We start from the raw sequence: 24,761 nt of genomic DNA, 5'->3' as shown, positions 1-24,761 counted from the left end.
CATAAAGCTTATATATATACATAAGCTGTTGGGAATATAATATTATCATTTAAGATGGGTCAAAAGATTTAGCATTCATTATTGATATTTTGTTTGGTCTCTAAAATTAATTATGAAATGGGGATTCTCTCTTATTTTCTCAATTGGAATGAAATGTCTTTAAAAATACCTATTAATTGGCGACTAGGAAAAGAAAAAAAATCAATGTAAAAATGTAATTAAAAGGATGTATATTTTAATACAATTAAAAATGGTTAATAGAGTTTATATTTTTAATTGAATCGAATTGTTTAGATCTAAAACGTTTTCATATGTAAATGAGTAGTCAATCAACAGACCATGGAAAAATAATATGAGATTTCACGTACGTACGAGTATGTGAAACGTACCAAGAGTATTATAGACAACAATAAAATGTGGTAGTCAGTACCTCACATTTAATTTATTTAAAGAAGTAGTTTTTTAACTGCAAATGTAAGCTTAAGTGATATTAAAATCTTAAATATTGTGACAAGTATGCTACATCTTTTTTATTTTCACAGACAACCGTACTTGTAATTAAAGTTGGGTCTGACTAAGACGAATGATGTCATTTCCCCGTGAATAATACAAAATTAAATTTACTTAGCAGAATTTGTTCGGATGTTTCGAAAATAATTTCAAGTTTTTGAAAATTTTGCTTACTCTAGTTTTGATGTCTTTACTAGACATTGATCTAATATCGACCAAACGATGACCGACCTTCTCCGGCAACTTCGTATAAAGAATTCTAAATACAATTAGAGTCTACTCAAGCCAAGGTACTCGGGGCTCTTTGGTCGTTCCGCCTAAACAAGCTTGGCGGTATACCTATTTGTTGAAATAAATAATGTATCGACTAAAGTGAAAATTCCACAAGATCTTGAGCTTAATTAAAATAAAAAAGGTTAAGGCTTAAGTACTCTACTATCGCAAACTTGATGAAGATGTATAAGCTAACGAATTAGTAGTAAAGTAGTTTTGAGTGTAAAAATAATCGGGAATATTTAGTTATATCATATTTAACAATAGCTTGATTGAGCGTCAAAATACTGTGGTTAGAACTTAACTAGTAAACTAATTAAGAAACTTGTACATATATTTAATCTGCTCAGAAGTACTTTTTAATATAATTCTATAAATTTATATTAAATGGATTAAATTCGATATCAAAACCTGTTTTGTATGTAGGTGCCGATGTCGAAAAATAACGGATGTTTTTTTTATTAATTAATTACATTTGAATTGCCAAACGTAACATTCCATGAACGTTTCGGACCGAACAACTCGAATTGTGATATCAGATTAACATTACAAAATTCTTATCTCCTATAAAAGACTCCTTCTAACCTATAATTTAACTTATGACCTATATAATATTATCGGTTAATAAAGCGGGAGTCGCAAATTCTCAGCATTCTATGGAATAACCGTGTGGGTGTCGGGTGCAGAGACTAGGTAGTGTGCTCGGGGCCGATAACCCTTACAGCTACTTTAGAAGCTTCTTCCATAAATGTTCTTTCTTGATAGACCTAAATCCTTCAGCAAGTTATACAGAGATTTTGATGATATACTTTTGCCCCTTATCAAGCTAAATCATTTCATGAAAATAATGTACCTGAACGATTTTTGTATTGCTTTTATGGTTTACGATTTTTATTTTACATTTTCAGACTGTTTCGAGCGCATCTCAATCGGCGAACAGTTGCCAAGTGATGCCATCTACCGTAATATATCGAAATTAACAAGTAAAGAATGTGAGCAAATATGCAAGCAAGACAAGCAATGCCAATCTTACGACTATGGGTGAGTAGTTTACGTTCCCACCGCTAGAAGGTAATGAGTACTTTATATTTCGTGCTTAATATAGGATCATTTTAGCGTCAATATTTTTACAACACATCAAAAACGTAAACACAATTTATATAAAAATATTGCAGCAAAACAGGAAATCTTAAAAGTAGTGCACACGTTAACAACAGATGTAAGCGCAACATCTAACTACGAAATATTATGCTAATTAAAACTATAACAAACCATAAAAATCAATTACAAAAAAAAATTGAAAAAAATCTTGGGCTTTGCGGTGGGATCCTATGGTCAGATCATACCTGCAAAAATACTTTTAAATGTGCTAGATGGTGTCGAAGATATCCGCAAGTAGTAAATCACAAAATCTCTCTCTCTCTGTGTTACAGTGTTAGTTCATTTAATTAGGAAATCGCAAAAACGGCACTCTACTTCATGATGACATAGCTTTGTAATACACTTTCTGCATCAAAAATTCATCCCTGATGTGCGAAGCGGACCTAGTATGGTTACATGCCTTCCGACTCTTGGATTTATGTAAGACGTTCACTGAGTTTACTTGGGTATCAAATCCGCGATTTACGACCGTAACAGTCGTTTAGTCCAGTAGATTTTTACTGGTTGTAAGGTGTGTCTTACTATAATATGGTGTACGCCTATAGATGTAAGGCCGGTTTAAAACGAATTAAACCAATCGGTTTAAAACGAAAAAAACCGTTTAAAACCGAAAAAACCCATTTTTTTCGATTTTAAACGTTTAGTGTTGACGACTATGTTTTTCTTAAATATAAACACATTATCTATTCCAAGCGTAGACATTACCTGGCTAAGTTGAAGACTATTACCTAATTAACTATATTGGTTATTTTGAAAAGATTTATCAATCAGTTTCATTCGGTTTAAAACCAAACTCATACCATACCTAACGTTGTCTCTTTCATGTGCAAGTAAAACAGGGCATTCACTGTGTGTGTGTGTGTGTGGCAAACTCTTTGAACAGAAATTGAGGAGTGGACCTTTGAGTAGACCTTAACTACTTGGAAATAAAGGTCAAAACTCCTATCCACAATTTCTTTATGATTTAGGTACACATTTTAATCTATTGTATGTAATATTGTTTCTTTATAATTATAGTACTTTATATGTAATATACTTACCTACATAGGTATAAACTGCATAGGTAACTAACACAAGACCAAGTATTGTCGATAATGATGTGTAAAAACACTGTTCTTATATTTTAGTAGGCGAGTTTTAAACCGTTTAAAAAGATTTATTTGGGGTTTTAAACCGCCACTTTTGGTTTTAAACGATTTAAATCGGCTTTTTTACATCTACATGTACGCCCATCGAAAGAACGCTCTTGCTCTTTTTAGCTAAATTAAAAAAAATAAGGTAACGGATTGTCAGGGGGACCTTAAAATTATTTATATGATTAATGTTAAACCTTAACGAACTACAGAATACTGTAGTTATAGAATTTTTAATGTTATTAATTTTGCAGTTTTTAAAAAAGATGTTTTATGATTTTAGTGTCGGAGCAAAAGGCAACACCACTTGTAGCCTCAGCATGTTGAATGAAAAGGAAATAAAAGATAAAAATATCCCTCAACGAAATGCAGATTACGATGTGTATGTACGACGCTTCCAGTGCGAACAGTCTCCTCCAACGCCTATACAAGCTGAATTTGATGATCCTGATGGATTATTACACCGGCCTACATTTAAACCGTCAAAGGATTCAAAGAAGCCACTGTCAGATGAATTACCTGATGATTTAGGAGGATTTTATGGTGGTAGCAAACCAGACAATAAACCATCATATAATAATGAAAGACCTGATGCTTATGACAATTCAAAACCGGATTACAATCTTCCTCCTAGTTATGGAGTACATAAGCCTCAAGATATTCCATACAGCTTCGGGAAACCACCAAATAATATTTCTAGCACAAAACCTGATCCTAATGACGTTCTACATTTACAAAATTCTTATGGAAGACCTTCGGCTCATGGTCCATGGAGGCCGGAAGAAATGTATGGTCAAAGACCAGTGAATTCTGACTACGGTGTGAATTCATATCAACCTGAAATTCCACAATATCAATATATAATCAGACCTAATAGGAAACCCCATTATACGCACGAAACGAGACCAGATTTAGATGATAGGTATAGTAATAAACCTTATTATCCCAGTAAACCGATCTCTAATACATATGGTCCCCAAACTACTCAAAACTTACCTCAATCCTCTGGAAATAACTATCCTTCGAGTTCGTACGGAAAACCAAACGGCAATTATAATAATCAGCACGCGAGTAATCATGGTAGCCAATACGATAACTCTATTTACTTAGAAATAAATGATCCACCACGTCCATACAAACCCCAGAGTAACCAGAATAGGCCCACTTATGGAGCCGATCAAGGAGATTATGAATATGGACATCTGGGATATGGATACGATACTTTTTCTAGTCAAAACTCATATTCTCATTCTCAAAGCAGTCAATCACAACATTATGGGTCTGGAATTTTAACACAAAATGGTTATAGACCTGTTCAACAATCTGGTCATAAGCCGCCCCACAGTAATCAAGATTCTAGTTACGGATCTCAATCTACTAGTAATCAAGACAACGATAACGGGTATGGATTGCAATCAACACAAAGACCATCAAAACCGATCAAAAAACCAACATATGGAAATGGCTATATTTCGGGAGGTAACTTTGATAACTACGGGAATTCTGGCAATATTGGTTCTGGTTATGGTGGTAGCAATTATTACAGTAACAGTCAATCGTATGGTAATTATGAAAGTAGTAGCCAAAATTATTACAGTAATAATCATGTAACTAGCAATAAACCTGTTAATTATAATCCATTACATAACTTTGGAAATAGTCAATCGTCAAGCAATAAACCTAATGGTGTTCAAGGGCAAGAGACATCAAGTCAGAACTATTACGGACAAGAACAAAGTTTGTACGGTCTTAATGCAAAACTTCCCGTGAGCAATGGAGGATATGGAAGCTCACAGTCAGAAAGTAAGCCTTACGGGGGAAGTCAAGAATATGGCTCTTACGGCATTGGTAATAAACCATATGAAAACAGTCAAGGATATGTAAGTGGCAATCAAAATAGACCTAGTTATAGCAATGGCTATCCCAATGATAAACCTTATACTACAAACGCGGGTTATGCAAGTAATAGTCAGAGTAACCAAGGTGTACATAGCGAAAGTCAATCAAATAACAAGCCTTACGGCGAAAGTTATGGTTCTGGTGGTATGAGTAGCAGCTATGGGCCATATGGTTCCGGTAAGCCACAAGAAAGCTTCAGCAGTATCTCTTATGCAGACAGATATCAAAGTTCCGCTGGATACCACAGTAATCAAGTTTCTTATGGTAGCAATATCTATGGCAGCAGTCATTCGCCTAATAATCGACCTTATGGTAATAGCGAAGGGTACACAGGGCAGAAATTTGGTGGTAGCAATATTAATTCTAATGGAGGTAGCGTACATACTTCTAACAAGCCTTATGGCAGTAATCATTCTCCTGATAAACCTCATAGTAATAACGGGGGATATGATGAACGACCTGGGTATGGTGGCAATGAAAATATTAATACAGGTTCAGGAAATTCGGAAGGCTACGGAGGAATGCCACAGAACTCTGGATACAATGATTACAGTAATAGACCATCAAGTAGTCAGTCTTCTTACAATAGTCAGCATGGCTCCCAGTCCTCATCTCAAAGCTCATTCGAATCCAGTTCTAGCTATAAAAGACCAAGTGATAATGACGGTTATCAAAAACCAGTGAATCAGTCAAGTTATGGCCCTGAATATAATCCTCTTAGACCAGATGTTAAACCAGTTTACGATTATGAAGCTGATCGATCCGGTGATGCGACTAACTACAACGGGCAAGCTAATGGAAATGTTATTACTTCACGACCTGTGGCTGTTGGTGACTACGGAGAAAACTCGGGACATAGACGTAATCCCCATGATCCATCTTATAAAGGTACGTCAAGATTTAATATTTGTAATGAATTTTCAATTCGACACTTACGTCGTAAGAACACTTTTTTAAAAATCAGTAACTGGGCGACCAGTCAGATACATTTTTGTCATCCAAATTCCCAAATTGTACACGCAAACACCAAATTTGTATTACTACTCATACTGTATTAGGTCCATAAATATCACAATGTTTTTTCGTAGCTTGCTTTGGATTTTTTCCTTATATGTAGTAAAAATTAAAAATGCGTCGAATTTCTTCCGTGGATTTACTCATTTCGACAACAACAAAAATAATTGAAAAATAATACGAAAGTTAGGTGTTTCATAATTTTTCTTCAACCCATCTTTTTAATATTACGCGTTACGTACGCTAAAGTAAAAAATTACGTCATTGTAACATATCTTCCAATCACGGGGACATTAACTTATTTAATTCAACTTTGCGTGTACCAATTCGACTATACTATTGGTTATTGGTATAGGTTTTGAACTAGATTATACATTGATCGACTATATAACCTTCTCATTTAATTACCGCGTTCAAGTTAAGCTATAATGGATGATGTAAGGTCATGCCCTGCGGTCAGCAGACGACCATATTGTGATGCAAATTAATTGTCATTTCACACAAATGATAATGTTGGGTTGAATTCGGAAACAAAAAGGTGAGGTTGTTGAATTTACGATCACAATCGCTAAGCGCTAACTTTATTTTTCCGTGAATTTTAAAATTTTTGTTACTACGGGTGCATTTTATAAATTGAAATGTTAAACAAAGGGCATATAATTTTAAGACGACAGTAAATTCTTGATTCTCTAGTAATTTATTTTTAATTTGCTGCTGCTGTCGTAGTTATTATTTGAAGAAGTAGTCTTTACATACTTAATTTTTAATCCCAGTTGATGTCACAGATAATTAAGAAATTATTAATTTATATTTCATTGTCTATAATATAAATAGCCTAGTGGGACAAAACTATTTCTATTTTTATCATCAAATGTACGGAAAATACCACGATCCATGCATTTTTATAATTTCCAAAATCTCATAACAAAAAAAAATAACCTAGTATAAATATAAAGTACAGGCACATCAAATTGGAGGATTTCGAGCCCGCAACTCGAAAAACTACCTACAAATTTTATATAAATATTTTTTCTTAACTAATATCTAGTCAGAGAAAATTAATAATAGAGCTTTACCCCGATTTTTGCTGCGACGTCAATTCAGAACCAAGATCACCGAAGCAGTGAGCGGGGCATATTCCTCGTGCAACTGATTTCCGTTGGGACCAAAAGGTTGCCGATTCGCGACCACGAACCGGTAAACACGGTGTGGTTAGGCACTCACCTAAATCGACTACATAGTTAAGTTCGTGGAATGGATCGTCGTGATCTTTGGGGGGAGGCCTATGCCTTGCAGTGGGCGTTTATCAACTTAAAAGATGATAAAGAAGAAGAAGAAGCATAGTTGTTTATAAAGTTATGTTATAAATTACGGATTGAAAAATAGCTTTAGTTATATTGTCTCAGACCGACAGTACACACTGACCAGAGAAGTTGTTTTGTGGTTATTTAAACTATATTAAGTATATATTATAACGTGATCTTGTCGTGGTTGTTAGATCTCCTCTTATCTGTTGTATTGATCGAGTAATAATTGGTGAGATTCTTAACATTTTCAAAATCACACCATAGTACTTGTCACGTCAACAACAACGAAAATGTCATACTATTGCCATTTAAAAATGCTTCAATGGCTCCACGTACTGTTTAAAATTAACATCATTTAGCACCCAGAGTTAACTGTTTAGATCAATGGTTTTAATCTAAGTATTATAATAAACTTGGTTCATGTAACAAAATATAGGAAGTCATTTTACAGCGATTACAACGAAAATTGTTCCGTTCAAAGCCGCAACCACTAGGCGTGATGGTCACAATCGAGCTGCTTCTGTCCTTACTATCCCCTTTGTCCTGATTTGAAGCCTGTGTATTATAGTTTCTATCGTTAATGATTAAATGAAATCTACGTACTACTTTACTACAAGGTATCCGTTTCAAACACAACGTGTTTAACGTGTTTGTGTGTAACACAAACGTGTTTATGTATATGTGCAAAATATTTTTAGGGATATATGATAAAAATAATATCCAGATAATGAATTGGTAAATTTTATACAGAGTGTAATGTTACCAGTGGGTTAAGCTTGGCCTAAAGACAGATGACCACAATACAAATTCAATTCACACCCATAAGTTTTTGAGAACTTGGAGATTTTATTTAAAATATCAGATTCCTTTAATATTGAAACAAAAAAAATCATACTTTTCTCCAACATATCTTAAAAAGTACTAGAGTTCATGTAAACTAATTAAAAAATTCATTTGATTGTCAATTCTAAAAAAAAGTTAAAAAGGTTATTTTGAAGGAGCGGCGATGTTTCAATATTTTTATTAAGCGAATTGCCTTTTTAAAAGTTTCTTGTTTAAATAATTACCTGATGATGCTGAAACTGAAAATCAAAATAATAAGGAAAGAACAAGGACAGTATTCTGTTTTAATTAAATAAGTTCACAATAATGTGTTTTACGAGCTACATCTTTTTATGAAATTTTCATCTGAGATCTGATGACCAGAATACGCCCTCCACGGCCAATCCCGCAAGGATTAGGGACTTGATATTTGGTAGGAATATTCCTTTCGTCAAATAGAGATTAGCTGAGTATTTTGCGAAGTTACAATATTGTTGTTTATTAAAAAAATAGGTAATTTATGAATGGATTTTATGAAATTACACCCACAAGAAAGTGGGGGCCACGCGATACTATCGGAGAGCAGCCGACAGTTTCCTTGTGTAACAATTTACAATGAATCCGGTGGTTGAAAAGTTTTTACTCAATGTAACGAGGACATAACAGAAGGTCCAAACAATTTAGTACGAGCCTACCGTTTACAATTTGTTGGTTGTTAAACTATGGTTGGTCTAAGTTACATAAAATATAATACCAATTTAATTTAAATAAAGCAATGTGTGAAAAGGTTATTAATTTTGTATTATGTAATAGATAGTAAGATAACATTTACTTTTAAAAAAGCTAGTAAGCGTGGATGGCCTTTTTTTCAACGGACATAAGTGTGAAATACATAAGCAGTATTTGAGCATTCTTTAAACATCTAAATAAATAAGATTCTCAAAACCAAAATAGTAAGGATTACTTTTTTATTCATTTAGTCAGAATCTTTGTTTAGTCTTCGTGGTACGATTCTTCTTTTTCTTGGTCGATGATCTTCATTGCTAGCGGTGCGCCCTTTCTAGAAATCCTTGATCGAGGATTCGACTAGTTACTTCCATAGGTCTCTTTGATCTTTTCTGAGTGCTTCTTTTGTTGTGGGACTCGTCACCATCCAGGCAGAGTCCGTCCACCGAGTCGGTGATCGCCGTCTCGGGCTTTTTTCTGCTATTTTTCCTACTACAACTGGCTTACCCGAAGTAGCCCAGAAACTGCTTGTAGCAGATGTGTGGATTAGACGATATCGAGTTTTAATTCGGGAATTAATACAAACACGACAAAACGCCAATTATTAATTATGTATTTTCAAATAAAACTTTAAATACCTAGTTTACGCTTTCTTTTACGTATTCGCAGCATAGATTTTTTTTTTAATTTAAAACTAACTTTAGGGAGAGATATTAAGAAAAAATATTCTTCTTGGTAAATCAACGAATCGATCGATAAAGGTATTTTTTTTAATATTTCGTGAAAAACATGTAAAGCTGTGTTCTTATAACTTAAGACATTCCATTAAGATACTGATCTGGTATCTATGAATCTTTAAATCATTGTGAACGAAACTTATTGTTGGAGTTATATCATAACCATGTTGCTGTTTGTTGGCGACCTTCGCTATTATGCATTATGTTTCACTGAAGTTGGGTTAATTCTTAAAGATCGCTTTGTAAAGAACGTATGTACTATTGACTATCTATTAATAATGTTTCAAGACAAATTAGTTTTTCTTATTCCCGGAATTTTAATCAGGCTTTATTAAATATTGATTCAACAGCAAATTTAAGGAAAATGTTAAATAATTCTCTTTTCAAAGCATCGACGGAACTGAATTGTCATCTTGCCTTTTTAAAGAAGGTGGTGCAAAAATATTTTTTTTTTGTATAAATAAACAGTTAAATGATAATGAATTCACTGCTGTATTTAATTGAACAGAGAGCATTCAAGAATAAGATTATGAAATGAATTTATATTTTAATTTCCGAAAAAAATGTATAAAAAGAGATGTTTTCTGTAAATATGTGAATATTTCTAGATAACATTTAAAGTGTTTGAAATTATTATAATATTTGTTTTTATCTTCTTTGTCTGTGGCTCTCGTTTGTAAACGGATCGGTGTTTTGCTTATAAATAAAACTAAGTTTTCCGTGAAATCGCCACTATCTAATAAATCACTTTTTATCTAGATTCGAATTACTAGCTGACGCGATTTTTTGCATAGTGATGTCATTTTATACATTGATTCCCCTTATGAAAAATAAAAAGATAAATCTTTGAGAGCCATTGTGTGGACAGCCTTGGTTCTCGAAACAATGCTCTGATGGGTTTAGGAAGCGTGTCCCTTCTATTAAACTACGCATTCTACAATTCCACTTAGTTTTATTTGCTTCATTCTACCATACGAAGTTTGGATTAACGATTTATAAAGAATATGTTTATTTATGACTTTAACAAAAACTTCCCGGAGCTTGATCAGTTTAAAGTACATAAACATTTTAACGCGCCAGCTTTTGGTGAGCTTTTCTAAGTATATGTTTAAAAAACAGGCGTTACTTAGTATTTAAATTTTTTATATAGTAACACTTATATATATTTTTATATATGTAAAGAAATATTAACATTTATATTTCCATATTTTTGTCATCGTACGAAATTAAACCGCTAAACACTAAAAGTTGAACAACATATTAGTTGAAGGGACGAAAATACTTGGTTATTTAAGTTAATTTATAATCGAGATTAAAAAGTAATCAAATTTAACCGTAAATCTTAATTAACGTCGTTGTTGAATAAGAACAAAGCAACGTAAACGTTAAGAATTCATTGAGAAAAAATAAGAAATATTTTTCAACCGTGTCGTGGTAAATGGTAATTATTTCCTGCACATAATCATCGCCAGATTGTTTTAGGATGAACCAAGGCTATATACTTTGTAGGTACTTGTAACACTTTTGGTTTCTTTTTAACACTATTATATTAAATATTTTTTTCATTTTTATTTTATTATTTTAAAACAGCTTTGTTTTTGAGGCCCTTGATTACACTTTAAAATACGTTGTAATGAGTGGGATATTCCGCTTGGTACGGCTGTTTAACTCATATCCAATGAAACACGACCAAATTTTTGACTACATTGTTTTATTTGTATACAAATCACATTTGCTTATCTACAACTTCAAAAACTTGAAGGCGACCATCTATTCGGATGATAAATGCCTTAAACCTGAGAACTCGAAAGAAACTAACCCCTCTGGGACTTAGTTTCGCTGGGTATCATTCGCGTACTTTCACCACAATCTTCTATGAATTACATTTACACTTAAATATTTTTAATTACATTGAATGCATTAGTGTACTAAAAGTACGTTAGTGTACCAAAAGACTTTTTTTTAAATCTAGCAATAGAACCTTTAAGAACATTGGACTATATTGAAAAAGCGTATAAATTGTCCTTGGAAAGATTTGCTAACATATAGTATAAAAAATATACGTGTATAGTAAGTATAAATAGTATACATTTTTATATTATATGTTTATATGGATTTTTCATAATGTATAATTTTATATTGTATAAAATTTATTTTCGCTTTTGGTTACTTAAATATTATATTACTCACTAAAATTAATTAATTTTTATTAATTCTCATAATTATTATGAACATTTTTATTACACTTGTGTAAAATGTACAGAGTGTTGGGAAGAATATATTATAATTGACGATTAGTGCTAAATTTTCATTTTCATGTAAACGGTCATAACACAAGAGCGTTGTTGGTAAGATCCAATAAATACTACTATTCAAGCTAGCTTACGCATAATTTATATAGGCGATTTACTGACCTTTAAATTGGACTACATTTCATTCCAACTATTTATGATAAAAATTAAAAATTATGATTATATAAGCATTTGTTACAAGAGGTAAAGTGCGTATACATTATATTTTCTCATGGCAGCTACTATGGTCGGATATATTGAGGTTTTGCAGCGAATAAATCTATTTTTTTAACAGACAATAGGGCGAATACTGGGGTTATCAGGTGTAATCAATGTGACGTTGAAAGAACGTGGATCTACCATTATAATTTATTTCAAATTTAGTCGTTTTGTTCAACTTATTTGCCATATTTATAGTGTTGTTAGTATTGTAATGTTTCTTTAAGAAAATGGATTATGTAATATTTTATTTATAGGTACGATTTTTTTCTTGTTTTTTTTTTCTTCTTATTTACGTAATTTACTTCGTGTACCAATAATTAAAAGAAATATTGTGTATTAACTCAAATAATGCAGCGAACATAAGATTTGATTAACCTTCCATTGATTTGTGCGGAAGTTATATAGGGATTATCCATATTATATTTTCTGCCGCGTTCCATTCGCATATAAGTTAATGTCAGACAATACTCCTGTTCAGTCGCGAAATGTTACGCGCTGTAATCTCACTGACCCACATAATCGTACTAAAATTACGAACAAAAGTATAATAATTAGTAAAAAAATAGTTTTTTTCTTAAAAATGCCGACGTTGAAATAGGCATTTTCAATAATAGATTTTTTATAGATTAATTATAATAAAACATATATATATAAAGTGATGTATTTGTGTAAGGATTTGTTGGATTATGATCTCGAAGTGCAGTGAAAATGAAGTTTTATGTATTTTTATTGATAACGTTGTGTGCACAAAATACTGTCGGTTCGCGGTTGATTCTTGTGGAAAATGCGCCAAGTATGTACACGCTTTTTTCAATAAGATTTTTAATTAATTATTTATCCAAGAAATTCGAAATATTACTTGAAAACCTTATAATATTTTATTAGATTTCCGTAGGGTTATTCATTTAATTGGTTATCTTACCTAAAGAACGGAAAAAAAGTTGCCGAACAACGACAATACTTAATAATTTGAAACAAAAATTCCTATGACATTCATTTAAAATATCAGTTCCTACATAGTATCAACAATAATATATGAATATTAAATATTAGTAATAGAATCGATAATAAATAATGTGTGATTCATAGAACTCGAAGCAACGGGAATACAAAATAAAAATTAACCGCGATTTTATCCGTTAGTTTTTTTTTTTTTTATGATAATCTTCTTACGTGCATATTATATCTAAGCTTTGTTTTGGGTGTATAAAAATGAATGTCTTAACTTACAAGTGATAAATTTTGCAACATGGAAAACAATTTTAATTTTTGCTTAATAGCATGCATTTGCGGTCGAAACTATACATATAAACATATATTAAAATCATTGTTTAAACCCTGGAACTGCAGGCCTCCTTCATAAGACCGATAGAGATGGTCAGCATCCAGCCGTGGTAGTATCAGTGTATAGAATAGTACCCACATTCTCCTCATTAAAAATATTTAGAGTCGATGAGCAGCAACAGCTCTCGAACATATTTGAAAAAAGAACTGCTCCTCTTGATTGCCACGCAAAGCGTGGCTAGAATCGGCACTCACCCCTCGTAAAATAATTTGATAGGGAGAGATATGCAAATTGGTAATTTATTATTAAATTATCTTCATGAAATAATCTATTAATGTTATTCTCGAGAAAAAGCAAATTCAGCTAATTCTTACGTATTATTTAAAAGAAGTAGACATCGTAATTTCCGACTTCTGTTTAAGGTTAGCAGGCATTTATTCTTCTCAATTTACATGATGCGGCAGTTCATATTTAGACAGATACTTTCAAGGGATACTTACCATGATAAAAATTAACACTTTTTTTACTTAATCAATGAATAAGATAGTCGTATCAAACAACACATTTTAAATAACTTAGGAAACTGCAATGTTTTTTTGTTGTGACGGACGGTTATTGTTGCTTTATTGGCATGCATATTTTACGCGGATAGAATTGAGCGCAAAGTGCGGAAGACTAAGGCCTAAACCTCGTTTTCAATAGCTAGAGTGCATCTTTTTGAGCCTGGGCTCAGTTCGGTACGTAGAAACATTACTTTATTTGTTTCATAGACCGACCAGGCGCAAGGACCCCCGAGAAGGGACCGTGGCTGTTACTCAATTCGCGAGGGGATATCTCGATTTGCTCGGTTACTTTCTACCATTTCTACACTTTGGGCAACGTTAGCATAGAGAGAAGTAGCGAAAGAAACTCCAGCAACATTTCTATATGGTTAGAATAACAGGACTGTAACGTGGCGTATCCCCGGACGCTTACAGCCATCCTCGCCAGTGAGAAAGACGTGATTCTTAGTAATTAGTCTACTAGAATCGATCTTCTTACTATTCGCAGCTATTACGTACAAATAGTTTTTAGATCACTGTTGTATAAATACATCGTATAATATATATTACTAAAAATTTATAACGAATTGGGAAATAACAAAATGTAAAATGTAGTTGTCATCCTATTTTATATGTTCCGAGGATGACTTCTCTCTCCTTATTAATATTTTAAGCAATACCTCTTTTTTGTGAGGTTAGTTACAGGTTGGTCTGGTAGAGATCACCCCGAGCGATAAGGCCGCCTTTTGTACCTCTATGTAAATTATTTTTTGTTCAGTTATTATTTGTATTATTCTCATACATTTCTCTTTGTGTTTTCCTTTAGTGTACAATGAAGTGTAAATAAATGAATAGTAAACAAATAATTATTACATGTATATGTATTTTTTAGGCAAACAAGTAATAAATACTGTTATTATTTAAGTACTGTTATTATCATCATATAATTTGTACTTACAGACAAAAGCTTTTCTGCAATAGTAATTCGTTCTTAGTTACTAGGTACAGACTGCTTGCCAACGATAAGTCATACATATTTATAAGTTTTACTGCGTTAGGTCAATTTTATTTGGCATTATTGCAATCATAGGACATCCACTACTGAACATATGCCACCCCCATAGATTGCCGAGCATTGATTGAATACGGCCTAAACCTTTTCTTTGTTTATAATTGTAATAATAAAATTCCAACAATATATCGAATAAAGTTTATATGACCATTGCGCCTATTAATGAAGTGTATTTTGACAGCATGTTTTCGACGCGTCCTGGCCGGAAAGCGCACTTTGAGAAGCCACGTGAGAAGAGTAATAAACTGCGAACGTTTGGAGGACTGCCAAAGGGAATGCGCGACAGAAAGACGTTTCCATTGCGAAAGCTTTAATTACAGGTTTGTAATGTTTTAATTATTTGGCTTCAGACGTGTTTTTTTTTCCTAGTTTTGTGCGAATTGATTCGTAGTAACATACCTTTTTTGTTATAAATCGACATTAACAAGGGTGGTTATAAATTATATGACCTACCCATAACAGCGTGGTGCGATACTGAATTTTTCGCATTGGCATTTATAGTTTTACCGGGCTTAAGGTAATTGAGTGATGAAAACCCGTAGCATAAACCTCTTTGCAGTAACTATGCTTCCTCATTAGCCTCTGCTTGGTACATTAGTCATTTAACCGGATAGACAGGTTCCTTAGACAGACGCTCTATGCAATGATTTAGTACAGGGAATCCGGAGAGAGGGTCTTGGTTTCCACAAGATACGTGTATAGCATCCAACGGTATTTTAAATCACAGAATCTCCAGCAATAGTCCGGTGATTAAAAGTAACACATTCACATGATTGTCAAAATAAAAAGTACTGCATAATAAAACAACGGCGCTCATTACTAGATAAAATTATATTAGACATAAAACGGTTTTGTACCCGGTATATGACGTGCTAAATATAGTCCAGTTTACAGCTCAGTATTTTTTTGATCAAGGGCGCCGAGAGATCTGCCATCAGTCAAGGCATATTAATTCTTTTCTTACTTATATTTTCCTAAAAAATTTGATGTGTTGTTAAGAAGATTATAGGTATAAAGATGAGAAATAAAAAGTAAAAAAGAAAAAAGACGTCTACATTATAAAATTATAAATTGTATGTGTGTGAGTGTGGGTCGTTAGTGTGCGTGATATGCTGTGAGACGACATACAAATTTTGTTCTTTTTTGTCTTTAATTTTGCGTGTTTTCTCACGTTGAGTGCTTTCACAAAAAGCTCCTTTTCGCGAAAATTGATAAGGCGATTTACGTTCACTTGATAGTATATTTTGCATAATTACGCATATGTTTTATTTTTATTACTAAAATAAATTAATACTCTTGTATATTTCGAACCGACTTAATGTATGTGCACTGTTCATGCTACTGTCAATTGGTATGAACAATAAAACACTTTTATGGTCATATTTTTATGTGGTAACACTCCCACGACGTGTTCGCACAATTGTTGTCAGTTTCCTGATCTGGAGGCTTTTCGACGACCTTAATTTTGTGTAAAATGGTTTTAATTGACCCTTACTAGAGCTACTAATTACTTTAGAAAGATTATTTGGTTTACCAAGGAACACCTTGTTACAATCAATTAATTAACATTAGATTGAGTAGTGAACTGTATTACGTGAAAGTAGTGGTTATTGTACTCCCAGTTTACGATAAGAAGTGATTCCAATTATTTATAATATCAATTGTAATTACCATTCACAAAAGCATAACAAGCTGCCCTAACGGACTTTGTATTGTCAGTCATCTTATATTCATATAGAACACAATTGGTATCAGATTGAGCAGTTTCTGTCGAGTCCTGAATCGTAAAGAGCGCGAAAAACTTAGATGGTTTTAATGTCGCTTTTACATTACTATCTTCAATAGCATAGCTATTTATTTTTGTGCTAAATTATCACTTAAAAAGTCAAAAGTTGTGATAGAATTTTTGAAAAGTTTTTGTATTTAATTTTTCAATTTTTTCTTTCATAAAAACTTGTACACAATAAACATAAATAAATAAATAGCCAAACTTTCGATATATTTCTTAAAATTTACGATTGGCAACAAATTTGGCAATTCATTTTTATTTATAGATATGTGTAGCAACATTAATAAATAAATTGTTTTATTAATAAAAATATTATTCCGGTGTACACGGTGTACAAAGCGTGACGTTTGAAACCAAAAGAGATGTACCTGTGCTGTGGCTGACGGCCTCGCCACAATCGCAATCAGCACTAAACATCTGCATTGTTGTCGTACCTACCTGCCGGGTACCGCGTCACCTTGCGTTTGCTGCTTCGCAAGGGACGGATTAGGTTTAACCGTTAATCAAATACCGCCAATATTATTATAGATTTTTTCTTGCACATCATAATCAATTACCAAAGAAACCATCAGATATCTAATATTTTTTGTATTAATAAGTGTTGATGAACAACCATTTACGGCACTGAAACACGTTCGAATTCTCACTCTGGCCTCATTGGCAAATTTATGGTCACCCAATAAGCTATGGAGAGGATCATGTAGTGGAGTTTTGTACGATCATTGAATCAGAAATGAGATCTGTAGACGAACGAAATAATCTGAAATAGTCTAACCGATTGGCTAGTTGAAGAGGCTGTGCAAGTTACGTTAAGTTAAATTAGAGCCGCTGTAGTCCTAAGGTCCTAGAATATACATCACGGACCGGCAAGGGAAGCATAGATCGTCCGCCGACATGGTGGAAAAACTAAGGTTTCAGAGGTTTAGTAAAACGCTGGATGTCCACCAATTCCTACCGGTCTTATTGGAAATGGGAGTGGTCCATATCAGTGGACGACTTATGGCTAAAATTATGACTATGATGATAAAATGGCGAGAAAACTAGCATGTCTTATTACAGTAATTTATATATCAGTTTGAACTCAGTTTGTATCCAGGTTTGATAGACAATTTAAAACGGCACTGTGTGCAAGAGTCACAATATGGTATTCTGTCATGACTAGAACCTAAATTGAAATCTAATCTATTGTATAATACAATTTTATCTAAATCTTAATGGAAAATGGGTCGATGGTCTTACCTATGAGGAGGGTGATGAATAAAACATTTATGTATAATAATCCAATTAAGATTTTGGTTTCATTCTTTGGTATATATTTGCAGCCAGTACCTAGGTATGCTGGTGTTAACTATCGAAGCTGAATCTTTTTATCACTGAATAAAAGGAATGTAAGAAAAGCTTACTTATGAAATAGAAGAAGCGATGCATTATTTTACATTTCGTAATATGACCGCTGTCTGCGACATAGTTAATACTCGATTTATTACTTAGGACTTATTATAAAATTAACTCTTATCTTTTATTAATAATTACATCTTTTATAAAAATCTTATGCTTAGCTAATCACTACAACTAATGCTATTGTTAGCTAAGCTTGCTGGCAATTCATGATTATCATTTTATCTTAGTTCATCCCTGTGAGGTAGCTAGTTAACCACATGCAAACAAAAATTTGCATGAAGATGAGATAAATCTCTACGTACAGCGTAGCAGTGGCCTAAATACGTATAAGTGGGGTTTGGGTCGTATTCAAGGTTTTGTATAGTTATTATTTAGTATATTTTAACAAAACATTTTTTAATAAACATTGAATGGATATTGTCATATATAGTGAATGGCATTTAATTCATTTAAAAATCGACCAACGTCCAACTCGGAGAAAGAGATCTCCCGCCGGATCTGTCTCGGATGGCTAGAGTTCGGGGAGCTCCGAAAATCTTCTCATCTGAAATACCACAATGACTGAAGACGAAGGTATCATTTTATTGAGTGTTTCAACTTAATTATATTTTTTTTATAGATTGGACCCATCCTTTCGTGGTAAAGGTCTATGCGAGCTTATGACAAAACCAATCGAAGCTTTTGATCTTCGAAGAGATTTTGTCGACGACAAAGATTATGACTTTTATGAACTTGATCGAAATAGTTTGGAACCAAATTGTCCAGACACTCTTAGAGGACCCGGTTTGTTACATTCGGGTTTTTTATCCAATAAGAGGCCTCAGGAAGTAGATCGATGGAAAGATAGAATAGACTGGTACGATCGGACCTCTCAAACTGAATATGAAAGATACTACAATGAAAGGAGGAGAGTGTATAATTCAAATAGAAGATATCAAAGTGAAGCTTATGTGCCGTATCAAATAGGTATGTTTAAATTCCAACTACTTTTTCAGGCGATATACGCCCACTGAAAATGCAGGGCATAGGCGTCCCTCAAAAATCGCCACGATGACCTCTCACGCGCTGCCTGGATCAAGCGATCCCGCGTCTGCTACAGTTAGATGTCGATCCACCTAGTGAGGGTGTACCCGCGCCGCGTCTACATATTCTTTGATGCCTTTTGAAAACGTCCGACTCTGAACGGGCCAAATGGCCATCGGTTGCACGAGCGATGTGCCCTGCCCACTGCCACTTAACGAGCAATTCTTTGAGCGACGCGACCTTGGTTCTGCGGATCACCTTAAATTTCTGATTCGATCAGGCAGCGAAACTCTGATCATAGCTTTGAAATTTTATGTGTATCAACATAAGTTATGTAAAAGTTTGCTATTTAAAAATATTTGGGTTTAGAACAAACATGGTCCCGAATTATATTTGTAAAGATACACACAGCTTTTTATAAATATCTCGTTAACGTTGAATGTATATATATTTCGCTTATATTATATATTCATTAGAAAAGACGTTGTTTCTTTGTTTAATAAATTCAACAAAGAATAGGTATAATAACGATATAATATGTACTTAATTCACTTTTTAAGGAGTAAGCCGCAGTGATGAAGACCAGGGAACTGGGGGACAATATAGTGGATCGTATGGTGGCCACAATTATTACAAAGACAAAACAGATTACCGAAAATCTTTCAACCATTGGCAAATATCAGACGAAGCACACCGATCTGATTACTATGGTATAAAGGGTCATAACCTAAACTCAGATTTCAATTATAATAGTTTAGGTAAAAACAGCGATTGGGAAAATTATGGATACGGTTACGGAGCATGGAAGAGAGGCAAATGGAATAGCTCTTGGAATGGATATGATTATGTCGTAGCAGATCATTTTAAATACAATGAACCATCTTTTTATTACGACTTCAAAGATAGGATAGATAGTCCGCCGATTAAAGGTAAAAATATTTGCATTATTTTAAATATGACGACAGAGTATATATTTCAAACTGAATTTATTGCAATAATCAAATAAATATTGCGATTTAAATAGATTGTTCATCGCGACGACGTGCCGGTATGTCGCTGGGCTCTGGAGCAATAAGAAGATCATTGTTCGCACAGAATGTCGTCGAATGTGAGGCTGCTTGTTTTGGTGAAAAGGAATTCAAATGCGTGTCTTACAGCTACAAGTATGTTTAAATTATAAGATGTATTCGTTATTTATAACAATCGTTTTATTTTAGAACATAACTGTAATTTTAATTTTTAAGTCTGCACTTTGTATTTACTTTGTGACTTATTATTTACATAATTTTTTAAATTATTTTGATAGCGGTGTGTTCGAAGCATTAATCATATTACATATGATTATTTTACTTATAATAACTTACTTCTTTCTTATGATATGAAAGATGTAAAGTTGCGATATTACTCTCCGTTACATTATACTAATAATTTTTCTTTGTTTTGTTTAATAAATTGAATATTAATATTAAAATATATTGAATATTGTTATGTATAATTTATCTTCAAATATTTTTAATTAGTGTTATTTGTTTAAAGATACTCTAGCTCGCATGGTACAGACAATTGCTTCCTTAGCGAGAGACCGTACCGTGGTTTGGACATGTCAGCTGATAGCGACTCCGACGTCTATGCAATGCCACAAGATCAAGGCTGTACAACTATCAATAGAAAGCCATGGGTGGAAAGCGGTAAGATATAATGAAATTTACTTTAACAAAATTACTTTTGTCCCTAACGTAGGTTAAATATTAATATCATTAATAAATTTCATTTGTTTTTATTCTTTTAACAAATTTTAAAACAACTTTACGAAAACTTAAAAAATACATACATTTTTCTGGGCATTTACTAACTGAAAGTGATACGGACACTAAAGAAACACGCGTTCGTATTTGGCATATGCATCCCGGAGTAAGCACACTGTGTACATTTTGAAACATCCAAAATTTTGAAACCTATTTGACATTTATCATTTACCTTTAAGAAAAATTGGAAATAATAATAGAAGGCTGTTGTGGTTAACAGAAGAAAGATCTGTATCAAATAACGGCAATCCAACTGTCTGCGCTCAGCAAAAAAAAAAAAATAGTAAACAAAACACCCTGGCAATACAAATTAAAATTAAATTAAAAATCCCACGTAGCTCCTGGGGTACAGATTTTGTGTTCAAGTAGTGAAAATTCTGATTGGCTACCTACAAAATATCTTAGAACAGCAATACTTTTTTCGCTTCGACATAACCAATTACTATTATTTCCTTCCCGTTCAATATCTTCCATATTTTATCCATCATATTAGATATTGTACAGAGCTTACGTAAATTTAAATGTTTGTTAATAATGGTGATTGTATAGAGTGCTTTTGGCACGTACGATCGGACGCGGCGGTGGGCGGCGTTGCGGCGCGTGCCTCGCTCACAGTGACGGGGCTGGGCGCTTGCGAGGCAGAATGTATACGGGCGCATGCTTTCTTCTGTCGCGGATTTAGTTTCAGGTACACCTACATTATATTATATCATGTTTGCGTTAAAATATATGTAGCCTTTTCTAAGTATTGCTAAATAAATTAATGACGTTATAAAAAGATTAAGCGATGGCCTCCAATTTGAAAGAAAATAGTCACGGTTCTTATCGAAGTTCCTGAAAAAGCCCTCGTGCTTAGTTATTCTGTAGAGCTCTAAGTTAAGTAGTTTTAGCGCTCTACTACCTTTATCCTGCTAAATATTTTAATGCTAATAGAGCAATAATAACCACCTGCCACGAAAAATGTAGTGTAAACATAAAACTTGTTTTACTAATGGCCTAAGGTACGAAAAAAGAGTTTCGCATTAAAAATATTTTTAAATTGTGAAACCGATTTGTGAAAATTTTATTTGTCTTTATTTTGTGAATTGTATTAAATGTACAACTTCAGGTTCGATTCGCCGACCATAGGCGATGACTTGGAGAATTGCATACTCACATCTTCTCCTCCCACTTCACTCGAAATCGGAAGAGGACTTCGTGTTACCAGTGGGCACGAACTCTACGCCCGTGGAAACTACGGGCGAGGCTGTGAACCGGCATTGTATGATGATGTACAACATAAAGAAACAGGTAATAGACGTAAGTTTTTTATTAACAAAGTAAAAAATTCGTTACAATACAATACTATATAACATATATGTTTACTATCTTATCTTTCCATTAGTTTAAAACTGTGTCGCAGTTAAGGTTGTACGAAAGAAAAATATGAACAATACGTTAAACTGGATAATATCACAGAGTAATAACGTCGGAGGAATACCAGCATATCAAACATTTTAAAATCTATGTCCGTAGATATTAACACCTCCACAACGTATTACGCGACAATATTGATTCCTTGATAAAAATGTTTGAAAAAAGGATTATTTACCTTTTAAATAAGTAAAAGGAACGAAACGACATAGCATTTAAATACAGACTTATGTAGTATGTCTTCAAAAAAGTTTTGTTATTTATTTTTTTATGTTATTATAGCGAGTTACATTTACGCGAAGTAAAGATAAATGCAACATATACGTAATACATAAATAGACTGAAATAAAACATATGTATATTGAGGAAATACTTAAACTTTTTCTTGTAATAAAATTAGGAATTATAATTCTGTTATTGTTTTTGCTTTTTTTATAAAGAAAATTATAGTACATAAGCAATATTTATTTGTTTGGATTGAAACCAATATTGACTTAATTAGAGGTTCATGTATTCGTAAGTAAAGAATCTCTAAATTTTAGTCAATAAGCGAATACGCTGTTAATTATTTTTGTATCTGCATTACGCCCACTAAAAACTTTAATAACCAGAAGGAGGTTAACGATACTTATATATAAGAAATACCACAGAATGATAAATAAACGGAAAGTGTCTAAAAAAGAAAGCTTAATTTATTATGTCTTCCTATACCATAAATTAATAAAAACACTATAGGTTAAGGGCGTTAGCAACATCGATGAAAACTAATTAAGAAGAGAAAGGTTAAAAAAATAATAAGAGGTTATGGTTAATATTTATTACAGAATGTTATTTACGGTACGATAGTGCAGCCAAGCTGAAAGGTTTTGCCGTGCGTGGCCAAGCGCGGGTCAAAGATGAACAAGAATGCGGTCGCGTCTGCACTGCTGCTCCTTTCAAATGCCTTAGTTTTTCGTTTAAGTAAGTATCATAAAATGGCTTATAACAAGACCTCTTTTTAAATTAATATGGTTATCATTGACATTTGATTTAAAAAGAACGGTAGCATAAGCCAAAAAGCCAATGAAACAATAAATTGATTGCAAACCAAAAATCCCGATTTAATTTCCCGTGATCTACATTGTAATTGGTACCCCAGGTTGAAAATTGATAGAAAATATAAATGTATGATTTATATTAATTATAAGTAAATAAAACTCAAACGAAAACTGTTGGGTCCGAAAGGTCCTCGAGTGACGACCACGAGGCGCTAGATGTGAACAGCGCAAAACCGACAGTGGGCATCTATCGGTTGACATTAAAATGATAGCGAATAAAAATGTTCGTCACAAAACAATTTATGTAATAACTAATCAGATTTTTAATCAATTCTAAATCTAACAGAAAAGTGTTTTGTCTTTAAGTTTAATACGGATTTCTTTTCTTTTTCTTTGATTCGGCCGCAGAACGTCCACTGCCATGGATATATAGAATGAGATCATAGAATGGCGTCTCCCATGAATTTGTAATTAAAAAGTAGGATTATAATATAAACATGTAATACCTTTTTTATTTTGTCATGGGAATAGTATTACAAAGAAATTTCACAAAATAATAAAAAAAATAGATAAAAACATTAACCATGTACTTCATACTTACAATGTAATTGATTTTGAAATATTATTTGATTTAATGCATTTTAAATTTTCTTTAGCACTAACGCGGGTCCGAGTTCAGACAATTGTATGCTGTCGGAGATTCGACTCTTCGATTTGCAGCGTGAAGTAGACTATGAACATTCTGTCGATGACTGGTTATTCGCTTTCGATCTGTTTAATTCTGAGTGCTGGAAAAAAGTTCATGGAAAACAAGAATATGAGTAAGTATTGTGGGCGCCTGCATATCTAAAGTATGCTTAGTGTTAATAATAGGTAAATGCTTGTTTTATTTTCCAACTTGGCGTGTTTAGATGTCATCTATATTAGTTATGTATTTAGTGAATATCAAACTATTTTTTATGTAATTTACTACTGAGAACTAGAACTAAGGTAAGACGTGAGACTATACTATATTTGTCAGATAAGTTAATATCAGATGATGCACAAGTTATATACATGGCTAGTACTAACGGCTAGGAAAGCATTTACATTTACGTTGGACAAAAGTCAATTTTTACAGTTATTGCTTAACTTACGACAATTTTTGGGCTGATTTCTATTTAAACTGTGTTCGAAATATGTGGTGGAAGTCGCTTAACCAAAAAATTATTAACATGGACACAGAAACAATGGACGTCTTATTATTTATAATGTAAAAAACGGATGATTCAAATTTAGAATATTTTTTTGTTTCATAAA

The 24,761-nt window shown here is 33.0% G+C and overlaps 1 protein-coding gene across 1 annotated transcript in view; it reads left to right on the top strand.

Moving 5' to 3' along the window:
* The window catches only part of LOC137922859 (uncharacterized), a 32,104-nt gene that overhangs the window by 458 nt on the left and 6,885 nt on the right, over nucleotides 1–24,761 (top strand). The window contains exons 2-12 of the mRNA XM_068765950.1: nucleotides 1,692–1,824; nucleotides 3,361–5,864; nucleotides 15,176–15,314; nucleotides 18,804–19,150; nucleotides 19,768–20,136; nucleotides 20,232–20,370; nucleotides 20,744–20,895; nucleotides 21,562–21,700; nucleotides 22,121–22,302; nucleotides 23,250–23,385; nucleotides 24,119–24,283. Coding sequence (XP_068622051.1) covers nucleotides 1,692–1,824; nucleotides 3,361–5,864; nucleotides 15,176–15,314; nucleotides 18,804–19,150; nucleotides 19,768–20,136; nucleotides 20,232–20,370; nucleotides 20,744–20,895; nucleotides 21,562–21,700; nucleotides 22,121–22,302; nucleotides 23,250–23,385; nucleotides 24,119–24,283 — 4,405 coding nt within the window. The remainder of the gene's footprint in view (nucleotides 1–1,691; nucleotides 1,825–3,360; nucleotides 5,865–15,175; nucleotides 15,315–18,803; nucleotides 19,151–19,767; nucleotides 20,137–20,231; nucleotides 20,371–20,743; nucleotides 20,896–21,561; nucleotides 21,701–22,120; nucleotides 22,303–23,249; nucleotides 23,386–24,118; nucleotides 24,284–24,761) is intronic.

This window comes from Battus philenor, unplaced genomic scaffold, assembly GCF_028537555.1.
Source record: "Battus philenor isolate CCGP_79_NKW_IND1 unplaced genomic scaffold, ilBatPhil1.0.hap1 SCAF_20, whole genome shotgun sequence".
Classification (NCBI taxonomy): domain Eukaryota; kingdom Metazoa; phylum Arthropoda; class Insecta; order Lepidoptera; family Papilionidae; genus Battus; species Battus philenor.
The sequence above is the reverse complement of the archived record's forward strand: the minus strand, read 5'-3'. Positions and strand labels throughout refer to the sequence as shown.